The sequence below is a fragment of the Loxodonta africana genome, chromosome 9, assembly GCF_030014295.1.
Source record: "Loxodonta africana isolate mLoxAfr1 chromosome 9, mLoxAfr1.hap2, whole genome shotgun sequence".
In the NCBI taxonomy this organism is placed as follows: Eukaryota; Metazoa; Chordata; class Mammalia; order Proboscidea; family Elephantidae; genus Loxodonta; species Loxodonta africana.
In genome coordinates this window covers 79732354-79757078 of record NC_087350.1, presented here as the reverse complement: position 1 = coordinate 79757078, position 24725 = coordinate 79732354, and the positions used below count along the sequence as shown (strand labels likewise).

The 24725-nt window shown below is 48.9% G+C and overlaps 1 protein-coding gene across 2 annotated transcripts in view; it reads right to left on the bottom strand.

Moving 5' to 3' along the window:
- SHB (SH2 domain containing adaptor protein B) overlaps positions 1–24725 on the bottom strand; it is a 145963-nt gene that overhangs the window by 84123 nt on the left and 37115 nt on the right. For both annotated transcript variants that reach the window (XR_010323060.1, XM_023545352.2), the window contains exon 2: positions 11109–11229. Coding sequence is in view for 1 of the 2 variants with exons in the window: in XM_023545352.2 (XP_023401120.2) it covers positions 11109–11229 (121 nt within the window). In the remaining variant the exon portion in view is untranslated. The remainder of the gene's footprint in view (positions 1–11108; positions 11230–24725) is intronic.

Here is a 24725-nt window from a genome sequence, read left to right as displayed (position 1 = left end):
TCCCAGCTACCAGGACAGGGACACAGCTCTGCCTTGAACCAAGGGGCAGGGATGACAGTGAACATGACAGGAGGGTGGAAATTTCAGGTAGGATGGCCAGAGATGGGCTCTGGGACACTTGCCTTCCCTGAGAAGCACTTGTTTGTCTCCAGGGGGCTGTATTCTGGACGTAGAGATCAGCAGCCCCAGGAGTGAACCCTGGAGTCTGGCTGTCCAGAAGGGCACAGACCTGAACCTTCCAGCCCTGTCCTGAGAGCAGAGAGGGCAGTACGCAGGTCCTGGGAGGGTGTTGGGTCAGTTCTTCCTCACAACCCAGAAGCATTCCACCTGGCAAGACTTAGGCTGGTGCCATGTGGAGGTGAGGAGTCCCAGCGCAACCACAGGAGCAGGAAACTCAAGGGTTGCTAAAACCATTGCAGATCTATTAATTCTTTGGATCCTCATGACACCCAGCAAAGAAAGCTCCGACTCTGATTTCACATATGACGAAACTGAGGCCCACAGTGGGGAAACAACCTGCCCAAGGTCACAGAGCAGGCTAAAGCCAGAGCCAGGGCTAGAACCCAGGTTTCTAGAATTCAGGTTTCTGTGGACCCCTTTCTCCTCAAAGAGAGAGGTGGCAGTTGGAACACAGACAATTTGACATGATACACACCACAATCCCCTCAGAACGTGTGTTAACACGCAAGGAGGCAGCACCACAGGATGAGAAACCCCTAAGGGATATCCCATCCTGTCTTTAAAACCAGTGACCGTGCCTACGAGTGTACGGAGTTAGAGGACAGAAGGTAAGCTGTAAACAAGGTCACGCAGGGTAGCAGGGCTCTGTGTTAAATGACTTTCTTCTAATTTCCTCTTATTATGCTATAAAATTGATTTAATAATAAAAACATGCTTAGGACTTCTGAATGCATAATTACATATTAAAAATTATATGAAAATGCTTTTAATTAATGCTTAAGTGATTCATTCTATGAGATGACACTTTGAACACTTTTATAAAGGATGTCGCGGGGTGGGGGGAGTCACACCTACAAAGGAGGCCTAAGTAACTGTAAATTTCCCAGTTATTTCCTCGAACTCTCTGGAGTACAAAGAATTCTGGGATGGGTGTAAGAGTGGATTAGCTGCACGTGAGGGCTCCAGAGTGGCACTGCTTGAGCCTGCTGCACAACCTTTCCAGGACTCAGTATTCTCGTCCATAAAATGGGGGTGATAAAAGCACTTACACCTCACAGGCTTGTTGTGAGGATTAAATGAGCTAATCCATAGCAAGAGCTTAAGGCAGTGCTGGTGCACCACAAAGACCTCAGCAAAAGCTGGGACCATCATCACCACCTCCATCCTGGGAACCTCTGAGAATTCCAGGGGCTGAAGGCCTGGGGAGGGAAGACCTCGGCTGCAGAAATATTTGTTCCTTTAGGCTAAGTGGAGCTTTGTGATCCCAGTCAATCTTACATGCTCTTGCCATCATCTTCTCTGTCATTGTTCTGTCAAAAGCCTCATCTCCAGCCACTCCACCTCCACGCCTTTGATCAAGTCCTCCCCTCTGCCTGGAATGGCAGGCCCAGCTCCTACCCCTCCCACCTCCCCACTTGGGTTACCCAGAGTGGAAGCCATCATCCCTCCTGAGACCCTGGTGTTTGGCCTGCTCACCTCAGTGCACTGACCACCAAACACCCTCAATGCTCCGGAGGGCAGTGGTGGTATCTGCCCAGGTTACTTGGTATAATTTCCAACACAGCAAGGCCTGGCCTGGGCTCCAGCACCCTGCTGGTTTGGCAAGGGCATCACCCACCTCCAGGTAGCAGGGGTCACTACAGGGACTGCCAGAGAATTCAACAGCACAGAATATCACCTGACGGACCAAACAGGCCCTGCGCCCCCAATAACAACAACCCTGCACTTGTGCAGAGCTCCTTCTTCCACATGAGACATACAACAATGCTGTGCGCTCTGTTCTAAAATGAGGACACCTTGGCCCTCAACAGACTGAGCGTCCTGACCTACCCAGGCACCTACATCTGCCTGACTTGGAGTCCAGTGCCCTTCTCACATCACCAGCCAGGGCTCCTATGTCTGGAGCCTTAATTAAACCTAGGGGGTCAAAACTCAGGGAAGAAGGGAAAGAGTCAGCAGGAAGGAAGACTTGGAGGGGGCAGCCTGACTTTACTGGCTCAACAGGTAGCTTGGCATGGTGTGACACCAAACTCACAGACACTGCAGCTGGAGGGAAACCCAGAAATACTCTGATCTTTTCAATTTACAGACAAGGAAACCAAGGCCTGATGGGTAACAAAAACCCAAAAAACCAAGCCCGATGCTGTTGAGTTGATTCCAACTCATGGTGACCCTACAGGACAGAATAGAACTGCCTCATAGGGTTTCCAAGAAGCGCCTGGTGGATTCGAACTGCTGACCTTTTGGTTGGCAGCCGAGCTCAGTCACCATGGCATGGCAAAGGCCAAGGTCAGAATTTGATACTGGGAGGTGGGCCAAGGAAGGTGAAAATGGGAAACAGGACTGAACAATTAGCACAAGCCAGGCTGGTACTGAGAAAGGAAGCTGCCAGCCCCAAGAGATCCCTTCGTCTTAGTTATCTAGTGCTGCTATAACAGAAATATCACAAGTAGGTGGCTGTAACAATGAAAATTTTATTCTCTCACAGCCTAGGAGGTCACAAGTCTGAATTCAGGGTGCCAGCTCCAGGGGCAGGCTTCTCTCTCTGTCAGCTCTGGGGAAAGGTCCTTCTCATCAATCTTCCTCTGGTCTAGGAGCATCTTGGTGCAGGGACCCCGGGTTCAAAAGATACATGCTCCTGGCTCTTCTTGCTTGGTGGTAATGAGGTCCCCCGTCTCTCTACTTGCCTCTCTCTTTTATATCTCAGAAGACATTGATTTAAGACACAACCTAATCTTATAGATTTAGTTCTGTCTCGTTAACATTAACTGCCACCTATCCCAGCTCATTAATATCATAGATGTAGAACTTACAACACAGAGGAAAATCACATCAGATGACAAAATGGTAGACAATCACACAATACTGGGAATCATGGACTAGCCAAGTTGACGCACATTTTTTGGTGGAACGTAATTCAATCCATAACATTTCAACATTTGCCCCCCCAAAATTCATGTTCTTACCACATATTATAGTGAAAGTCTTAAATGAACTCCAAGTCCAAAATCCAAAAACCCCTCTTCATCTGTGAAATCTAGAATACAAGTTAGCTGCTTCGAAAGGTACAAGGGTGCAACAGGCAGGCACAAGCCAGACTTTTCCATTAGAAATGGGAGAAACGGGAGGGAAAGAAGGGTATAACAGGCACCACGCAAGTCAGCAGAACACATTGCATTAGCCCTCAAGGTCTGAAAACAATCCTCTGTTCTCTGAGACCATTTACACAATGGCCCTACCCTCCACTCTAGGTTTTGGCCACACTCTCTAGATTCTGAGTGGAGGTCCCTCAGCACTGGGCTTTAGTTCCGCCTTCCAGGCCCACTGGAAATGGCAACTCTGCTCCTTCGCTGTGGGTGACCCCATTCTCCTAGTTCATCTGAGTGGCGACTCCACCCTTTGAGACCTCAGAGGTTGTGGCCCTACCCTTTGAGACTGAAGCAGCTCTGCTTCCCATGTTTCTTGTCTCTTCAGCTTCTGCTTCCTGGCTCCTTGGCCTTTCAGCCCCTCGGGCCTCACTGTCCCCATCTGCCTTGCTGGGACAAGCATCCCATAGCTCTTTAGCTCCACTGATAAGTGCTTGGAAGCACCCCACTCCGCCAGTAAACTTTAGCTGGAAGGCACTCAGCGCTCTTGATCCATGGGTCGGCAAGCCTGGCTTCACCGATAAGTGCTCAGAGGCGCCCCACTCTGCCAGGAAGCCTCCTGCACAAAGGCACTCAGCTCTCTCACTCCATGGATCAGCTCTAGTGCTGTCTTAGGCCAGTCTCCTGGTTCAGCTGCTGCTTCTCACTGTCTGCACCATCTCCAAAGTAACAGCTCTCCTCATTTCCTTCTGAGTCCTCACCAGAATTGTCTTTAATGTTCATAATTCTACCAACAGTCTCTTAAGGCAATCTAGACTTTTACTATTAGGCACTTTAAAAACTCTTTTAGCCTCTACCCATTCAGTTTCAAAACTGCTTCCACATTTTAGGTTATCTGTTAGAACAGCACCTCACTTCCAGTACCAAATGTCTTAGGCTGGTGTCATGGGTTGAATTATGTCGCCCAAATATGTTCGTATCAACTTGGTTAGGCCATGATTCCCAGTATTGTGTGGTTGTCCTCCATTTTGTGAAGGATTTGTAAGGAAGGAATTGTAATTTTATGTTAAGAGGATTAGGGTGGGATTATAACACCACCCTTACTCAGGTCACCTCCCAGATCCAAAGTAAAGGGAGTTTCCCTGGGGTGTGGTCTGCACCACCTTTTATCTCAAGAGATAAAAGGAAAGAGAAGCAAGCAGAGAGCGGGGGACCTCATACCACCAAGAAAGCAGCACCACAGCAAAGCATGTCCTTTGGACCCGGGGTCCCTGTGCCTAAGAAGGTCCTTGACCAGGGGAAGACTGAGGACAAAGACCTTCCTCCAGAGCGGACAGAGAGAGAAAGCCTTCCTTTAGAGCTGAAACCCTGAATTTGGACTTCTAGCCTACTAGAAAATACCAAAATCAAACCCAGTGCCATCAAGTCGATTCCGACTCATAGCAACCCTAGACTGTAAGAAAATAAATTTCTCTTTGTTAAAGCCATCCACTTGTGGTATTTCTGTGACAGCAGCACTAGATAACTAAGACAGGTGGGCTCTCTAGAGAAGCAAAACCAGTAAAGCATATATATACATACACACACACACACACACACACACACACACACACGGAAATGCTGGTGGCATAGTGGTTAAGTGCTACAGCCGCTAACCAAAGGGTCAGCAGTTAGAATCCACCAGGTGCTCTTTGGAAACTCTAAGGGGCAGTTCTACTCTGTCCTATAGGGTTGCTATGAGTCAGAATTGACTTGACAGCACTGGGTTATATATATACATGGAGAGAGAGATTTACATCAAGGGAAACCGCTCAAACGGTTGTAGATGCTGGATCGTCCCAAGTCTGTGTGTCAAGAAACAGGCTTCTCCTGACTGACTTAGCAGCAGGGGCTGGCGAACCCAAGATGGGCAGGTCAGAGAACAGGGCTCTTGCTCACAGGCTCCAAAGATCGACAAATTCCAAGATCAGCAGGCAAGACCACAGGCAAGCTGCTAGCTCAGGTCCCAAGAACTGGAGGTCAGATGAACAGGAGCCAGCTGTAGGATCCAGAGCAAGCACAAGCCCACAAGCCTTGCCAGGATGTCTACTTGGGCTACATACCCAAGGAAACTTCCTTTCAACTGACTGGTTACTCACAGCAGATGCCATCATGGAGGTGATCACATTATATCAAATCTTATCATGGAAGTGATCACATTATCTATAGGACTGCCAAACCACTAAGAATTATGGCCCAGCCAAGTTTACACACAACCTTAACCATCACACCTTTCTATTCAAAGTCAGTTTCAGGTGCTCCCTTGGTGGGATTGGTCCTGGATGACAAATGACAATCACTGTATTCAAAGGCAGGTCACAGTGAATTGTGGCATCGTCTTGGAAGCTCAGAGTTGAAGGAGACCTCAGAAGTGGCTTAAGCCATTCATCCATCTGAGGCTTAACTACCTGTCATGTTATCTCTCAATGCTGGCTGTCTGCCTCTGCTTGGATACCTCTGGTGATGGGCAGCTCACTGCCTCACATGACAGCTTCACACATTTACTTAGTGGGTTTAAAAAGAAATCTCAAAAGGATTGACTATTTCTGAGCCTCAGTTTCCCATTCTGTAAAATGGGAAGCTTGGATTGGATCACTAACTTTCCAGTTGGTTTCCAGACTTCCAGGGTTTTAAGGAAGTGCCCCCGGAGCTGCTGCTGGGGTGAAAGAGGCAGTGGGGATGGAGGGTGAGGCCCAGGCAACCCATGGGCTTTTGGGCTCTGAGGTTCTGAGAAGAGCTGAGCCTCCATCTTGGAGTCAGAACATAACTCCTGCAGGAGACATAAAAGAAGAGTCTGTGGAAAGGGTAAGTTGAGGCAGAGTAAGAAGAGCCCCTGGAGAAAACAGGCATACTTCTCTACCCGCTCTATATCAGCCACAGCCCACTGGACTGGGCCAAGCTCTCTGTTCACAAAAGCATACCTTGCAAAAGCTCTCCACACTGGCTGCATGGAGCCAAGGGATGCAGAGGACAGAACTTCTTCACTTAATCGAGCCCAAGGTGGCCATGCAGGCGAATCTGCAAATCACGGCAAGCTGCATGGCACCAGCGGTAGGCAGGCTCTGGAGAGACCATCCTGCACAGCGGTTAAAATCAGGGCCTCGGAAGTCAGTCTCACAACTGACATATTAGCTAGCTCCCTTGGACAACTTACTAAACCCCTCTGTCAGTTTCCTCATAGGTTGAATGGAGTACAGGCAGCCTGTGAATTATGGCATATCTGAGCGGATGAAAAGCACTTACGACTGTCCGGTTTTTGTTTTTTAGCTTACCTAACATGCATATAATTAGAGAAGCGGGAAGCACCAACGTTGAAGCTCTAAGTTTATAAGTTTATATGTAATGTTTCCAACTCCCGAAGACAAATAACAATCGAATTTATAAAAATACTGATGATAAAAGGCAACAATAACGAAAACTAAAAAAAAAAACAAAAAACAGAGGTACTTATGTCAGAACTGACTTTGATGGAGCAGTCCGGAGGGAATACCGTCCTAAGTCAGTGGCTACCTGCACTCACCCCTCAAAGAGTAATTATGAGGGTCCAGTAAGAATTCCCACTGCACGCTGTAAACAAGAACTAGAGATCTTAGCTGCTGCCATCACTCTTGCTGTTAATGACCCCATTCCAAAGATGGGAAAACAGAGGCCTGGAATGAGCTGCCCACGGTCTAACTGCCAGTAACAGCAGAAAGCCTGCTGCTCTAAGGCCACTGCTCCACAGGCGGAACCTGAGGCCCATAGGTCACTTGGGTAGCAAGTGGCTGTCCCAGATCTGCCTGACTCCAGCCTGTGTTCCTTCCATACTAGCACACTGCCTCAGGCACAGGAAGGGCACAGTTCTCATCAGGGTCATGTTTATGTACCAGAGAGCACCTCCTATTACTATGCTCACTGATACACGCATCCTCCTCTGCCCCACTGCCAGCAAGAGCCTCTCATCCCCCGCATTCCTCCCCCGCCCACCAGAGTTTTGCATCAGCTCAGAGAGCTGCTTCCTAGAACCTTACACAGTCATGGCTCACCCTAGCCCAAGTCCACCCTGCCATCAATCACCACGGTGACGTGACACACAAAGAATTCTGAGATAGAGAGCTGCAGCTAGAATATCAAGCCGGAAAAGGTCCCGTTTAATCACCTATATCCTTAAAAACAAGAGGCCCTGCTGGTGCAGTGGTCAAAGCGCTCGGCTGCTAACCGGAAGATCAGAGGTTCTAACCCACCAGCTGCTCCGTGGGAGAAAGATGTCGCAGCCTGCTTGCATAAAGATTACAGCCTTGGGAACCCTATGGGGCAGTTCTATTCTGTCCTATGGGGTCACTATGAGTTGAAATCGACTCGACAGCAATGTATATGTGTGGAGTATCCTTAAAAATGAAGCACTTGGGTAAAATTTGGGCATAACCTCCAAGCTAAGAAAAAGCCCAGAGCAGCAAATACATAGATACTACTTTGGTGAGAGAATGCCAAAGGTCTTAACAGGTGCCTGGTTAACTCAAATTGCCCTGGCCCCTATAGAGCATGCCTTGTGAAAATGTCAAAGTTCCATAGGCCAAACTGACCCAGTAAAAAAGCCACTCCACTCTGGGGTCCATGGCATAACTCCAGTGGGAACTCCGGCTTCTTCCAAAAACTCTAGACAGTGGCAGATCCTCCTCACCCCCTAGAATCCTGAGTCTGGACTTCTAAACCATCATCCTGCCTGCAGCTCAGCAACATTTCAGCAGGACCTGCATCCAGCTCTCTGCCTCCATGTTCCGCAGACTCAGGCCCGAGGCACTCACTTCTTCTACCTGTGTGACCCCAGGGAAATGACTTATCCTTTCAGCTTCCCTTACCTGTAAAGTGGGACACTGTGAAGCTTAATGAGTGTATACGTTCAAGTACCCAGCACGGGCCTCCCCAGCCTCAGGCCCTGCCGTTTCCTGTATCCCAGATGCCGTAACAGCAAACACAAATGCTGCCCTTTCTTTAATACCCTCACCCCAAAGTTTCCCCTGCTAAGGAGAGGCCACTCTGGGCATTCTGCCAGCAATTCATTGTGAATCTTTGGACAAGTCCCTCGCCTTCCCTAGCTTCAGTTTCCTCATCTGTAAAAGCCCTTGCTGCCCTGGCATTCTGAATGTGCCAAAGTGTCCTAGGGTAACTCCTGCAACGGCTACTTTTTTTCTGCCCAGGTCAACACTTGCTGAATGCCATACTGGCCTGGAGCTGCAGGGAGGTACGCAGGCCCCGAGGGTTGGAGGCAGGCCCAGGGCTAGCACAGCCCTCAGTGCGCCCACAGAACTGGCGATTTGTCAGCCCCAGGTGGCGGGGATGAGATGAGGTGCTGGGAACGGTGTGACTGTGGCGCCTGAGAGCTCATCTGTGGGAGGACTCTCCACTGAGAGGCAGCACAGCAGACATGCTGTTGGAGGAAAGCAGGCTGCCCCCTGCACAGGATCCTGGCCCCGAGCACTAGCCCAGCGCTCTGCCTCCTACTGCCCAGAAGCTGCTTTACCAGGTGAGATGAGGAAGCCAGGAGTAAGCACACAGGGCAGCCCTCCAGAAGTCCGGCCTAAGTCACTCTGGGCAAACACTCTCTGCCTCAGCCCTTCACAAAGCTGCCAAGCGTCCTAAAGGCCATGCTGGTGACCACAAAACCACTTTCCATGAACAGGAAAAACACTAGGCAGAGACTCTCCTGGAGACAGAATCTGGACTTGCCCCCAGATCCTTCAACACCCCATCCCACATGGTCTCCACACCCTATGAGCACAGGTTTTCTCGGGCCCACCACACACCACATGCTCAGTAAATGTCTTTTCTTTCCTTTCTTTCTGTCTCTAATTTGAGAAGAATCAGGAACAAGTGCTCAAAGATGTAAATACACACACAAAAAAGTCCAGCTTCATCAACAACAACAACAACAAAATGCTACCACCACCGCCACCAGCAGCAAGGCCATAGAAAAAGGCATCTGCATCCTGAATCTTGAGAGATACAGGGTACCAATGCGACTGGTCCCAAAATTCTGGGCAGCTCTAAACCTGGCCACCCTACCCTGTTCATGTCTCTGCCCTGTGTGGGGGTCAGAGGGTATTAACCAGCACGGCCACTCTTCTGTCCCTAGTCTGTCCTACCAAGCCAGGAGAACCCACGTGGCGGCATTCTTCCCCGCTTCCATCTCCCTACCACCCTGTGACATGCGGGCCTGTCCAAGATGAATGCTGTCTGGTAACCACCCCCTCCCTAAAGATCCCCTGAGCATTATCCTGGAGTAGACAGGTTCCCAGGAAGCTGTAGATCAGCTACATTCTCCTGAGCACATTGCTTTGAAAGGGTTTCGTCATCAAGGCCAACGGGAAAACACACACAGGGCAACAGCCTTCGTATTTCCTGTAAACCTGTCACATTTCTTTATGCTTCTTTCAGCTCCCAAAGATTTGTGGGTACTTGGCCAGAAATACTTTTGTCCTCACTAATAATCTACTCTGTTCCCTTCTACTAGGCAATGAAAGCAAGGTAACCCAGCCTGCTTCCCTTTTTGCCCAGGCTGCTAGGAAGCTCCAAGTTAAGTTTTAGGTTTTAAATGCTGTATCTTCAGTCAGAAATCCCTGATAGAATTTTTTTTCTCATATAGGTTTGGTTGTGGATATTTCTACATATGTAACTGTAGGTGCTGCATGTGTATTAATAGAGATGATAGAGCACACAAGGGGCAGTCACGGAAACTTCTTAGACATAACCAAAAGCCTCGTGGGTCTAAGCTCAAAGGCGAAGACCACAGACTCGGGGAACATCTACGTCAATTGGCACAATAGTTCATAAAGACAGTGTTTCGCATCATACTTTGGTGAGGAGCGTCTGGGGTCTTAAAAGCGTGAAAGCGACCATCTAAGATATAACTGTTGGTCTCTTCCCGTCCAGAGAAAGGAGAGTGAAGAAAACCAAAGACTCTCAAGGGAGCAATTAGTCCAAAGGACTAATGGACCACATGAACCACAGCCTGCATGACCCCAAGACTAGAAAAACTAGATGGTGCCTGACTACCACTACTGACCACTCTGACTAGGATCACAACAGAGGGTACCAGACAGAGTGGAAGAAAAATGTAGAACAAAAAATCAAATTCACAAAAAAGACCAGACTAATTTGTCTGACAGAGACTGGAGGGACCCTCGAGACTATGGCCTTAAAACAGCCTTCTGACCTGGAACTAAAGCCATTCCCGGAGACCACCTTTCAGCCAAACAATAGACAGGCCCACAAAATAAACAATAACACCCGAGAGGAACATGTTCCTTAGAACAATTATATGAGATCAAAAGGACAATATCTGCCCAAACGCAAAGATGAGAAGGCAGGAAAGGGTAGAAAATCTGGACGAAAGGAAACAGGGAATCCAGGACGGAAATGGGAGAGTGCTGACACACTGTGGGGGATGCAATAAATGTCATGGGACACTTTATGTACAAACTATCAAATGGGAAACTAATCTGCGTTGCAAACTTACACCTAAAGAACAACAAAAAATTAAAAAACAAAGAATTTTCCCCTCTTCTCCACATTTACTTCTTGGTCCCTATCTTCAGCTAACTGCATTTGGTACCTTTGTATCCAGACTTTCACTGTGTCCTGTCAGTTTCTTCCTGAGGGAGCTGAAACATGAACTGATAAACCATGATAAGGATTTAATAACCACCATTCTGAAAGTACACGCCCCCTGCCCCCACTATGGCCAGCTGGGGGTGCCCAGGAGGCCCTGCTCCCTTTCTGCCTCCCTGTCGAGTAGCAAGTCCCTGTGCCAATAGCTCTGCTTACCTGTCATGATCCTCTGGGCTTCATAGGGTTCCATGTAGCCAGCACTCTCCCCCTTCCCCGCTTTGTTCTTGAGATCATTCTTGGCATCAAAGGGATCCGAGTAGTCATCGGCTATGGTCACCTGAAAGGAGGGGGACGGGGTGTTAGTCCACCTTGGCTTGTCTGTTTTACTTCTGTTCATAGCCATGCTTTGATCCAGCAAACATAACCTGAGCACCAACAGTATGCCCAGCCTGCGCTGGACGAGTAAGGAGAGGCAGTGAAGGCAGAAACCAGGCCTGGTGCCTGCCCTCAGGGGGCTCCCACCTCAGGGAGGTGACAAGTGGGACCCAAGCTGGCTGGCAGTGCTCCACCTCAAAGGAAGAGCCCCAGCCTGTGCGTGGAGGGGGGCCACTCCAGGGACAGTGACACAGGCCCCAGGAAAGGCACGCAGGCAGAGGAAACAACTACCGAAGAAGCAACAGAGGCAAGAGTATGGGAGGTGGGTTCGGGAATGTGACTAGCTCAGTTTAATGGAATGGAAATGGGGGAAAGTTGGAAACAAGAGCGCAGAAAGCCTGGAAATGCTGACATGCTCATGGTGCTGGCTGAGGCACAGAAGAGCCTGTCTAGAGATGATTGTGCTCAGTGTTCCATTTCCCCCAAATCTGGAACACAACCACGCCTTGAGTAATCAGACAACAATTTGGTGAAATGAATGCACTTAATGAGGACTGTGGTCCCAGACAGGCGGAATGAAAACACAAAGCAGCTCGGAGGTGGACAGTGGACTGCCAGGACCAGAAAGGGCCTTGGAAGCAATAAATCTGAAGGCCCTTCTATAACACATGGGGAAACTGAGGTCCAGAGAGGCAGGGGTATGAATAACACTATCAACCAGATCCTCTGCCTCCCACTTGTTTGTACTGTGGAACTCGGCCCATCTGGAAAAAGTTCCATAGAACAAAGAGATTCTCTGAGAGGGAAGTCTCATGAGAAATGAGAATCTGGGATTCTAAGATGCTGGAGACAAAGTTCCACATTTTTCCCTTGAGAAGGGTAAAACTTCTCAGAGGCTGAGAGTAAACACTGGCAGCTCTTCCTCCATTTTTTACCTCCCAACCTTTATTAGGAGTTCCTGGGTAGCGCAAATGGTTAATGTGCTAAACTGCTTAACCCAAAGATTAGAAGTTCGAGCCTACCCAGAGGAGCCTCGGAAGAAAGGTCTGGCAACTTCCTTCCAAAAAATCAGCCATTGGAAACACTACGGAGTATAGTTCTACTACAGAGTATAGTTCTACTACGGAGTATAGTTCTACATATGGGGTCACCATGAGTTGGAGACGACTCGATGGCAAGTGATGGCAACCTTTATTAGGGGTGAATTTACAGGGGAGGGGGGAAACATGAATCTACCAACTCCACTTGCCCACAACGCACCCTAGGCTCTACCACAAACTTGCAGTGTGACTTCATTATTGGTCCTCCCCGGTCACACATTTGGCAAAGGGCAAGTCCTCAGCCTCCCAGCCAGGGCCACCCAGCTGATGCTCCAGGGAGAGGACAGGTTAGCATTTCTTTCAACCCTTCAGGTTACATGAATTGTTATTTAAATAGTGGGTTTAATTAGAAACCACAGGAGCCTCCTTCCCTTCTTTGTTCTTGGGGTCATTCTTGGCATCAAAGGGATCCCAAGTAGTCATCCAGCTACTGGAATGGCTACCAGAAGGTAAGGCACTGAGGGGCCAGTAAACCCAGGGGAAGGGAAAATCCCCTTTTGTCTGCCTGGTAATGGCAGCAGCCCTGGCAGAGTGACCCCTGCGACAGGCCACCTCCAGTTTCTGGAAACGTTAGGCCCACAAAGGGACGGCGGGCAACAGCTGTCACTGCCGTGTGGCCAGGGGCTGAGGAGAGGTATGGCATGCAGTGGTGACTGCTCCCAAACCAGAGCCAACTAATCGGTGAGGACTACGGCTCAAGCACCCACCATTTGAACACTGCGGCCCTGCTGCCAGTACCTCATCCAGGCGGAGGGGCCGGCCTCTGAGTCTCGGTGGGGGCTGCTTCCAGACGCTGACACTGTAATAGCGGCCTTTCTTGAGACTCACTCAGCTCAAATGACGCCAGGCAGAGGGAAGAAGAGGGCGGGGGCTGCTGGGCCTGGCACTGTCTTTCATTTGAAATTTCTACTCTACCATTTGCAGAACACATTAGGGAGAAAATTATATATGTGAACCACTGTCAAACAGAACAGCTCTGACACTGATCTAACGTAAGGTCTGGGTTTAGGGGCTCAGAGTTCAGGGGACCAGAAATCCATATGGATAAAATGATGAACTTGCTGGATGACATCTAATCTCATTTCGCTCATCCTGGCCTTCATTTCTGTCTCTCTTTGCAACATGAACATTCTCCAACTATTCCGCGACGAGAAAGGGAACAAATATCTTCCCAAGAAAACAAAATCATTTTCAGGGATTAGCTGGGGAGTGGAGAGGGGGAGAGATGGGGCGGGGCAGCAGTCTCCCTAAGCTAGAAATCGACATTCCAGCCCCTCGCAGAAGAGCTCTGTAATTTGCAAACGCAGAGGCTTGCAGGATATAAACCACATCTTTGTTCGCCCTGGGAAGGGAGCTCTGTGAGGCCCCGATTCAGCAGGCGCTATCTATATTTCCTAATTAAAATGAGATCTGAGCCCAGGCTGTAACAGGGGCCCCCAGCTGCCTGCTCTGCTTACTTCCGTTTCAATAAGAATTTACAAATCCTAAAACCAGGAAAAGCCCCTGGTCTCTGCTGACATACAGTTCCAGTTATACCTGCTGACACTTGAAAATCCTTCCGTTTAAAAAAAAAAAAAAGTTTAGAATTCTGTTCATTTAAGAAGCAAATCGAAAGGTTCCTAAAATTTGTATTTAATCAATTTGGTTTTGAACTTCAAAGTGAGGTGGGTGGAGGGGAGGGGAGGGAATAGGAAGTTTCAGCAACCTGAAACTCGGCAAACACTACGCCCAACTGTCCGACCTTTTGCAAAATCATGTCGTCGTTTTGGGAGTAAAAATTTAACCAGGCTTCAGGAGAGACAAGTGGGCAGTCAGCCAGATGCCACAGGCACCAACCTAAGGACTACATGGTATGGCCACTGCGCAAGGTGTCAGGGCTCACTCTAAGTCGGGACTTCTCTGCAGGTCAGACCACCTGGGTTTGCAAAAAGCTTTCCTTTGAATTTGATCTTAGATTGGCCGGGACCTGACAGCAATCCGATCCCTCACGAGAGGCTTATTCACCATCACACAGGGCAAGGGTGGAGCAGCAGCAGAAAGGCAGGTTGTTGGTGAGTGGCCGGGTAGCCAGAGGGCCCCATCTTTTGCATTCTCTGCTCCTGGGATGCGTGCACTGGCCCATCTCTGGAAACAGGGCAGGGTTGTGGTGAAACCCTAGACGTGGCATTTTCTTGCTTTCAAATAAAACTGGAGAACTCAGTCAGCCCAATGCTGCAGTGGACTTTCACAGGTTCATAGAGCGGCAAAGCTGGGAGTCCATGGGAGACTCATTCCAATCCCCCTTGTTTTATACATGGCCCACTGCAGCTCTAAGACCTTGTCCGCAGATGCCCAGCAAGTCAGCAAAAGAGCCTCAGAGGCCAGTCATCACCTTCTAAGTCCCATGGGGTTCTAGAATTCCATCGTGCCAACTGCCTCTCTGACGTGGGTCTTTGACTTGGTGACAGACTTGGTGCTCATGCTTCCTTTATGTTATACACACGCTGCCGGAGGGTACCAGTCCCCTCCAGCAGTCCTCGTGTTTCTGTCTTAGGAATTTAGCTTGGTGATAGGAAGTAGCTTTCCTATTCATCCCCAAAGGAAGTACTAGAGGAATGGTGGTTGTACCACTCAGCCATGCTTCCATATGTACCAGTGAGCATTTTAGTTACTCTGTGTGGAGAACTGGGTCCTCTCCCCATGCTCTTTGTAGGAACGTAAACTGGTAGAGCCACTGTGGAGGGTAACTTTGGTAGAATCCATTAAAATCCAAAAACACACGACTTACTTTGGACATCTTATCAGGAGGAACCAGTCCCTGGAGAACAATATCATTGCTCGGTAGAGGGTCAGCAAGATGGATTGACACAGTGGCTGCAACAATGGGCTCAAACACAGCAATGACTGTGAGAATGGCACAAGACTGGGTGATGTTTCATTATCGACTTGACGGCACCTAATAACAATTTTACTTCAGCCCAAATGTGTACAAGGAGACATAGCCAGGGACGCTCACTGAAGCAAGAAATGAGGAAATATTGCAAGCAACTGCTATAGCCATCAATAGGGGAATTGCTAAATAAAGCATGCCAGTTCCTTACTATGGGATATTACATGGCAGGTTAAAAAACAAAAAAAACATTTGCTCTATATGTGCTCACATTGTTCTCCACGACATATTTCTGAATGGAAAAAAAGCAAGTTGTCAAATGACAGATACAACAAGAAGTCCGTTTATGAAACACAAGACAGACATCTTGTAAAAAGGTTGTAGCTCTGTGTAAATAAAGAAAACATCTGAGAAGATATCCACCCCAAACTGACACCTTTTCTGTGGGAGGAGACGGGGACAGGGACTGGGTTCATTTGGGGAATCAAAGGAGACCATCTTTTTTTTTCTCCCTTTTTTAGTTGTACTTTAAGTGAAAGTTTACAGTTCAAGTTAGTTTCTCATACAAAAACTTATACACACACTGTTATGTGGCCCTAGTTGCTCTCCCTATGATGTGACAGCACACTCTTTTCCACCCCAGATTTCCCGTGTCCTTTTTTTTTTCAACCAACTCCTGTCCGTTTCTGCCTTCTCATCTTGCCTCCAGACAGGAACTGCCTATATAGTCTCATGTGTCTACTTGGGCTAAGAAGCACACTCCTCACGAATATCATTTTCTGTCTTACAGTCCAGGCTAATCTTTGTCTGAAATGTTGGCTTAAGGAATGGTTTTAGTTCTGGGCTAACAGAGTCCAGGGGCCATGTCTTCTGGGGTCCCTCCAGTCTCAGTCAGACAATTAAGCCTGGTCTTTTTACTAGAATTTGAGTTCTGTACCCCACTTTTCTCCTGATCCATCAGAGACTCTCTGTTGTGTTCCCTATCAGGGCAGTCATTGGTGGTAGCCAGGCACCATCTAGTTCTTCTGATCTCAGGCTAATGGAGTCTCTGGTTTATATGGCTCTTTCTGTCCTTGTGAAAGGAGACCACCTTTAAAGCCAAAGCATTTTTAAAAGAAAGAGAACCTATGTATGTATTATATGTAAAAATAAACTTATTACAAAACACTTCTCTTCCACAGGCTATTTCTGGTAAGGAAGAAAGACTATTTTCCAAACTTGCTGGAAGACGATCTGGAACACTTGTACTAAAAACCAGATTCCTAGACTCTCTAACAGGTATATTTAACAAGCAACCTGGATGACTCTTATCAGGAAAGTTTGGGAAACATTATGCTAGAGACACCCCTCCTGCCCTGGAAAGTCTAAAGGCAAGCCTCCAGATATTCCTCTGGAATTTCACTTTGCCCAGAAATTTCTCAGCCCTGTTCAACAAAGTGAAGCAAGATACTCATCACATTAACTGCAGCTCCTTGCTTTCTTCCCTGGGGGGTCAACTGGAGTAACAGATAACACAACACATCTTGGTCCATCTCCAGGATCTAAGACATAGAGCTCATGGCATCCTCTGTGCAATCCTGCAGGGTGGCCCCGATTGAGCAACGTGGCCTGTGCAGGAGGGCAGGGAGAGGGCTACAAGACAAGACCCCCTCCCTGCCCCACAGCGAGCCCAGCTGATCCTGGCCATGAGCATGTGCAAGGCTCTCTGTTCTAAAGTGTAGATCCTCTAAGGCCAAATCTACCTGGCTCTCAGTAAGCTCATTCTGCAAAGATCACAGCCTCCAGGTAGGGCTGGTGGGAGTGCCAAGAGCCACTGCCCAAATGCACAGGGCATCCCTACTAAAATCAGGAGAGGAAGAGGAGGGATGAGAGAGGACAAGTAGCCGCCACCACATGACAGAGCCATCTTCCAGGGGTTTGTCACTCACAATGTCCCCGCTCCCCCACGGGTACCTCCTACATGCCACACCATCACCTCCATGTGCTACCATCTGTGGGACCAGCAGCACTGGAGCAGCCCCAGCTCTACCAGCGGCTTTACTGGCAAGAGAAGTCTCCCCGTCTGTGGGCTGCTCTCCCCATTGGAAAGTGAAAGGGTGGTCCCCCATGAGGCCCTGAATTCCTTCCAGGACCATGATTCTTCCCTGTTGTATTCCAAAGCAAACTACATGTGAGCACAACCTGGGGATGGCACTAAGGCAGTGTATTAGAACAGTCTCTTTTTTTAAGTAATATTTTACTGTGTTTAAGGTGAAAGTTTACACAGCAAATCAGGTTCCCATTTAACGATTTCTACACAAATTACTGAGCAATATTGGTCACATTTTTTCACAATGTGTCATCAATCTCATTCATTCCATTCTGGGTATACCATTTCCAGTACCGCAGTTTTCCCACCCCCTTACCTTCTCATCTTTGCTTTAGAGTAATTTTTGACCACTTGGTCTCATATAGACGATTTTTTAAAGGAGCTCATTAGTCACAGGTGATGAGCAGTTTTCGTAACAGTCTTGGGGTCATGAATCTCTTTAGGGATCTGACAACATACCCATTACACCCCCTAAGACACACACACACACACCCACAAAGTGTTGGGCACATCCAGGAAGGTCATGAGCTCCAGGTTAAGGTTAAGTCCCTGTGTGTTACAGCCACTTTAAAGGACAGTGAAGACTGGAGATGCCTCCTCTTTGCCTTCTGAACAACATGGTGAAACATGGCCATGAGGGGTTAACTCTATCGTACTTCAACCCACAGCACACACCTGGATAAAAGTATGGTGTGGGGTTTGCCTGGTCTGCCATGCAGAGGTGTGGGTGGCCAGCGAGACAATGGCAGCCCAGAGATCTCTGTCTTGGTTGGCCAGCCTAAAACCCAGAAGTCACATAGCCCTCTACAGCAGAGGCCGTCTCTGGTCCTCTCCCTCACTCCAAGGGTCAGTGGCGCTCCATGAAGGTAAGCAAACAGTGTGTGGGACAGGAGGCGGCAGTAGCCAGCAGGCTCCATGCCTCTGTCCCCACTGGTGGGCTGGGCACACCTGGAGCCCTGGTAGGCCTAAAGTCCACAGGTGGAGACTCCATTGCCATGCCACAAAGAGATGAGGTTCAACGGACAGGGACCTGGAGGTCTGGAAAAGGCTTCAAAGCACTGGGAGCTGCTCAGGAAACGGGCAGAGCAGATGCTCTGAGCGCACCCAGAAAGGATACCTAACAGCCAATAAAGGTACAAGGTGCCTAGGGAAACAGAGCAAGCTCCTGCCATCTGGGGTGTCCAGGCAGAGGCTCTGAGGCAGGTCTTTTCTGCTTGGGGGGAAAGGCCAGCTGGATGCCACCTGTCTGTGCTCTCAGTGCTGTCTGGGGGCAAACTCAGTGGGGAGGCCATATTCTACTTGGACATTCAGGTCTGAGCTGAACCCTGGCTCTCAGGACTGCCTGGGTGGGTGGCTTTTGCAGAACCCTACTGGGCAGGGGCAGGCAGTATTTACAAAGCCCCAAGGCTGACCAGTAACAGCTGGGCTGCAGCAGCTGCCTGTGGCTGTGCAAATACACAGAAAGGCGGGTGACCCACAGAAAGGACATGGCTGAGGCAGGAAGTTCCAGACCCGCTGAGCTGTGGCTCTGCCCCATGCTCGGTGGGTAACTCAGGCAACCCATTTTGTTTCCCTGAGCTTCCATAACTCATCTGTGAAATGGGCAGAACCCTTTGCCTTTTCAGTTTCATGTGGATGTTGGGAGGAACAAGTAATGAAGTGATTTGGGAAAAGTGTCAGTAGTGTACGAAGAAAAGGCTTTGTTACACAGCAAAGGGCACCTCCTGGGTGCCCAGGCCTGAGTCAAGTGCTGGGAGGTGCAAAAGTTGCTTAAGGCAGGTTCTCTGCCCAGAGAAGGTGAACATCTAGTTGGGGAGGCAAGTCAGAGACATGAGAAAAAAAACCCAGTAAAGGCCCTAGTGATCACACAGAGAAAACTGGTTGCAATTAGGCATGACAACAGCTGTCATATTTCTCAACCACAAAAAGATAAATGTTTGTGAAGGATCCTTTTTCTCCCTTTGATGCTTTGGATGAAGAGCACCTTCTAGTCAGGGCACCTGGCCGAGTAGTAGGGAGCCTCTGAACCCTCAAGGTCACCCTCACCTGAGTGTTGGGAGACAGCCAGTGTCCAGGGCTCCAAGGGGTCCACAGGCTGGGCTACCCAGGGCTGTGGGGATGCTGTGCACTGACGGGCACCTCTTACCCACCTCTTCCAGTCCTCGGCTTTGACCACCATAGGCCAACTCTCCTTACAGGCCCGCCAATAAATCATTTCTGACAATGATAAGGAAATTAATTTGGGGAAGATTAATTAGCTACATTCATGCAGTCAGCTGCAACTCCTGGAAATCAGAGGGTAGAGAGGGCACTTTTCCACACCAACTTAGAACCAGCTCCCTTTCTTTCTTCCAAGGTCTCCTTGAGTCATGCAGAGCCATCTCCAAGTCCTAGGCCCAATCCTTCACAAGAACAAGGTCCTGCTAAGCACCCTGCCCATATACCTCCAGCTGTAGGGAACACACTCACTTGGGACTGGCCTCACAATTAAAGCGGTCTTCCTTCTGCTGAGCTGAACTTGGCCTCACAGCAGCTGCCAGCCATTTCTTTGTGCTCTAGAATCACACTGACCTCACATACTGCATCATAAATGTGCCCCCTATGTCAGGAGCGAGGGGCGTTTAAAGTGGTCACCACTGGTCTTTCCAGTCCCTCCCCTCCCACAGCCCAGCTGCTTGCTTAGACACCTGCAGGCTCCAACTTGTTAGGAAAAAAGCACTCCAAATGACAGCCTCCGTCAGCTCTTTGCAGGCCAGCCTGCTCGAGTTCTCACTTGATCACTCTCTCTCTCTAGCTTGTGTGTGCATGCACACGCATGCGCACACACACACACACACACACACACACACTCAACTTAGCCCTCTCAGGGAGGGGTGCGGGTCTGGCCCAAGCCTGTTTTCCTCGAAAGGACGCTGTAAAGTGGCAGAGCACTGGACTAGACTCTTCAGCATCTCTCAAGCAGTGGGAGGTTATTTTGAACCCAGAAATAGCTCACGCCTAGAATTTCTACTTTCAGCTAGGGCCTATGGACAGAATTTGGCACATCCCTCATGAGGACAGAAACACACAGGCGTTTGCAGAGTCACTACCATGTAAGGTCAGAGCTGAGGGGCCCTTTGGAAGATGGCCTGGTCCAGTGGGCTTCAAACTCTTGTGTGTGTATGATTTATACAAAGGCAATCTTACATGGAGCCCCAACACACTCCACTGAAGGAGGCAGCATACTTCCCTGGTGTCACAGTCCACAGTCTTAAAACCATGAATCTACTGGGAAGCAGGAGGCCAGAGAGGGGGTGAGCTTATCAAGGTCAATAATAGAAAACAGATAATCAAGCCCACGTTTCACAATTCCCAGGTTAATATTGTTTCAGCAATAGTTGTATAGCTATCAAATTTTTCTTTTAAAGTCATCTCTAAAATTTTCAGGGTGTTATCCATCACAACCATCCCCCCCCCCCCCCCCGCAAAAAGCACTCTAACTCCTCTTATAAGGGCCTCCAACCATCCCCACCAATAAGTTCTTGAGGGAGGTGGGCACAGCCAGGTTCAGTCCACTTGGGGTCACTAACTGAGCTCAGTGCTGCCCAGCCCTCCTGTAACCCTATCAACTTACACCCACTTTCCCAGACAGTCCTCTCCTCCCGAGCTCCCTGCTCAAGGGGGTACAAGTATTCCTCTTGGGGTTTGAGACCACTGCCTAGAAAATGTGCTCAGATCAGCTCTGGGTCAAGAAGGTTAAAACCAGGATTGCCTTCTTCATTCTCCTGCAGATCTACATGCTGGAAGGGTGGGACAGTGTAGTGGTCGAGAGCATGGAGTCAGGTGCCAATGGTTCCACAAGTCGTTTGCGCCTCTGTGCCTCAGTTTCCTCATCTGTAAAAATGACAATGTGGACTGAATGAGTTAATATATGTGACATGCTTGGAACAGCACCTGGCACACAGTAAGTGCTCAATAAATGTGAAATGCTACTGTCATCTTCTTAACATACCATCCTATCTAACAGATTCCTTCATCAGGGGAGGAAACTAAGGCCCCAAGAGGCGCAGGGTACTGCCAAGTCACCTGGACATTCACTAATAAAGCCAGGCCTAGAATTGGGTCTCCAGATCCCTACCACGTCAATAAGGAGCCACAACTTCCAAGCAGACAGGTGACGTGAGAATGCTCATTAGCAGGGTGACAAAACCAGCCTCCCATCAGATCCCAACCACAGAAACTCAGTCAATTGTTGACCTACGTATTTATAGCCAGCCTGCTTCCAAAACGGGTTTGAGACAGCTAAGTTGGAGTCATTTTTCCTTTCCTGATAGGCATGGCCCGTCCACAGCTCCCTTCCCAAGAAAAGTACCAGGAATGCCCGTGAGGCTTTCTCACGGTAACAGAAAGCTCTTTACAGTGAGAAAACGTCTCCAGTGCAGTTTGCTCACAGCAAAAGTATGCAAAGCAAAATGGCAATGTCTAGAAGCTAGAGGCCTTTCCTGTGGGATATGGTCCCTTTAAACATCAGGCCTGCGTGTCCCATCCAGGACCTGGGAGCAAGCAGGTGTCACCAAGCGGTGCCTCTGCTTCTAGCAGGAGTGCTGCCAGGGTCAGGCGTGTGCTTTCTGGAGTCAGAGCTGAGAAGAGGCGGGAGCAAGGCTCCGTGCAGCACATGCGTTTCAGTGGCAGTGGCCAGGAATGCACTAAGTGAAAGGCCTTTTCTCTCTGAACAGCCCATTAGAATGATTCATGCACATTTCCAATCCAGGAGTTGAAGGCAGGCCAGGGCATCTTTAAGACACAGCAGTGCTCAACAGCTGCCCTCCCCCCATCCTCACTTGCTCTTTACTGAAGACACAGTTACCGTTTGAGGGCTCCCAATTATATTCAGCTGAAGAGTGGGTGCTCAATAATTGCTGATTCACTTTTTTAAATAATGCCATCTTCTTTTTGTCTCCTTCAGCAATCAAGCCTTCCTCGATGAATTCTTTCTTATTTGCAGCCACCTGCTCTCAGAAACTGTCCCTGAACCTCAAAGCACTTTCTCTCCTATCTATCGGTGCTTTCTCATATATAGTGAAGATACTGTGGACAGAGCTTTGTAACTTCATGCGAGTGTGTTAATTGTGTCAATTGCTTGTTCAATCATACTTACCTCGTGCCTACAACATGGCAGGCAACGTGCTCTGTGCCTGGCAAGCACAGGCAGGGGCGGATTATCCACTAGTGAAGGCAAGCATACTGCTGATCTTGCTTACCAGATCATCTGTATTGAAAAATTTTTACATGGATTGTTCACTACAGAATAAGTAGGTAGGCAGAAGTAAGCCCACGCTTACTGGGTCATCTGCAAAGTAAAAGAGGCTTTGATTCTGTAGGAAAGTGCTGTGGGGTTCTGAGAAAGATGCCAGCTATACCTAGGAGCAGAATCTTTGGTGTAGTGAAGAATGTGAAATTGTTCACTGCAGGTGATCTGGTAAGCGAGACAGCACTGTGCTTATCTTGCCTATTGGATAATCTGCCCCGAGCATAGACACCCTGTTCCCCTGCCCTCATGGAGCTTACAGTGCCCCAGGTAGGATGTTGTTAACTAGTTCCCCACCCCCTCCCCAGCAAATGGGAAAAGAACGCTGAGGCCAGGGCTCTTCAGAAAGTCTGCTGCCACAGAGTGAACAGACAGTGGAGCAGACCTATCAGGGAGGGCAAGGAGGAGTGGTCAGCGAACACCAGACCACTGAAACCCAACAGAGGGCTTGATTTTTAAAATGTTATAACTATAATGTCCATTTGATCTAGTGCTTCCCTCATCCTTCTGACATTTTAAAAATCAAGCCCTTCTTTGGGACACTCAATGGCTGGCTGTTCACTGACCTCTTAAGGGCGTGGGCTTCTCCTGCTCCTCTCCCCAACCCATGTCCCTCTCACTTTAAAGGCACATTCTAGACCACCATCGGGCACTGGTCTCCATGGAATGTCAAACAAAACATTACCTGATACTTGCCCAAAACAGTTCTTGACAGTAGCCTCATGAATCAGGCAGAAAACAGCCCGTATTTATTAACATACATTGTAAAATCCCCGTCCAAATGGATGGTCGTAAATCACCCGCCACCAGAAACATTATTGTCTGTGAAAGGAGGAAAAGGTATCTTGAACTGAATCTCAGACTTATCAATTTCAAAAGAGCAAACGTTGATCTACTGCTGCTGAGTAAATCAAGGGATGAGGAAGGCATGGCCCCTTGCTGATAACGCGGCTGTCATAAGACTTGGTTCACTGAAACCGTCCCAAACCACCACCTCACTTTCTCTCATCACACACTTCTTCGCTGGGCTGTATGTGACACACAGGGGCTGACTCCTGGCGGGAGGCTCTTCCAGGGCCAGGACCTGAGAACCTTAGACCAGGCCCTCCAAGAAGCCTTCTAGACCTCGAAGATTAGAACTGGAAGGAGGCTTAGAAGAGATGCTGCTGATGGGGGTTCTGCTGGAGCACCGGCTGCGTGCTTTTACACGCAGCGTCTCATTTCATCTTCCTAATTACTTCAATTTCAGATGAGAACACCAAAGCTTGGCAAGACTCAGTAATGTCCCCAAGGCCTCTGAGCTCATAAGGCAGTGCAGATAGCAGAGGCAGGAATCGACCCAGGTGGGCGTCACTCCAAAGCTGTGGCTCTTCTATGCTACCCATGACCCATTGCATACATTTCTAACGTCCCAGGTTTCTTCGTAACAGCAGGAGGAATCTCTAAAAGGGAGGCTTGAAAGGAAGAAGAGGAAGCCCTGCCAATCTGGCTCAGGTGTGCCAACCCTGGGCAAGGGCCACCCCTGGCACTCCCTCAGTCAGGGGAGCACTGGAAGTTTCCCTCTTCCGCAGCCTCCCTGTGACACCTGCAACCTGCCAGGGCCACACCTAGGGAAGCAGCCACTTCCACCTGCAGCCTGCTCAGCTTCCAGCTATCATACCTCCCTCCACCCCTCACTGGCCTCACCCGGCCTGCCTGAGGTGGAGTTTGACCTCCTTCTACTGCCCCCACATCCCAGAAATAGCGCAGTGTGACATGGGCCCTCGCTTACATTATAGGGAATGAACATCAGGGCTGTTTTGAAGATGCTCACAGCAATCCAATGAGGCAATGGAGGGGCCTCAGGGCACCCCTCCCGACATGCCCACACCTTTGCTCCTGGAAGCATCCCAGGAGGGGAGTGAAATCTAAACCTAAACACCAGCCCCAGCTTCACGAATGAAGAAGGTGGGCAACATGAAATCTAATACTTGTACAGTGCCCAGCATATAGTAAGCACTCAAAACACATTAGCTATTGTTGTGTTCAAGAAATGACTATAAAGTAAATCTAATGTTTCTCATTGCAAAATAGAGACAGTTTTATGGTAGGGCTAGTTCATTTTTTTATCTTG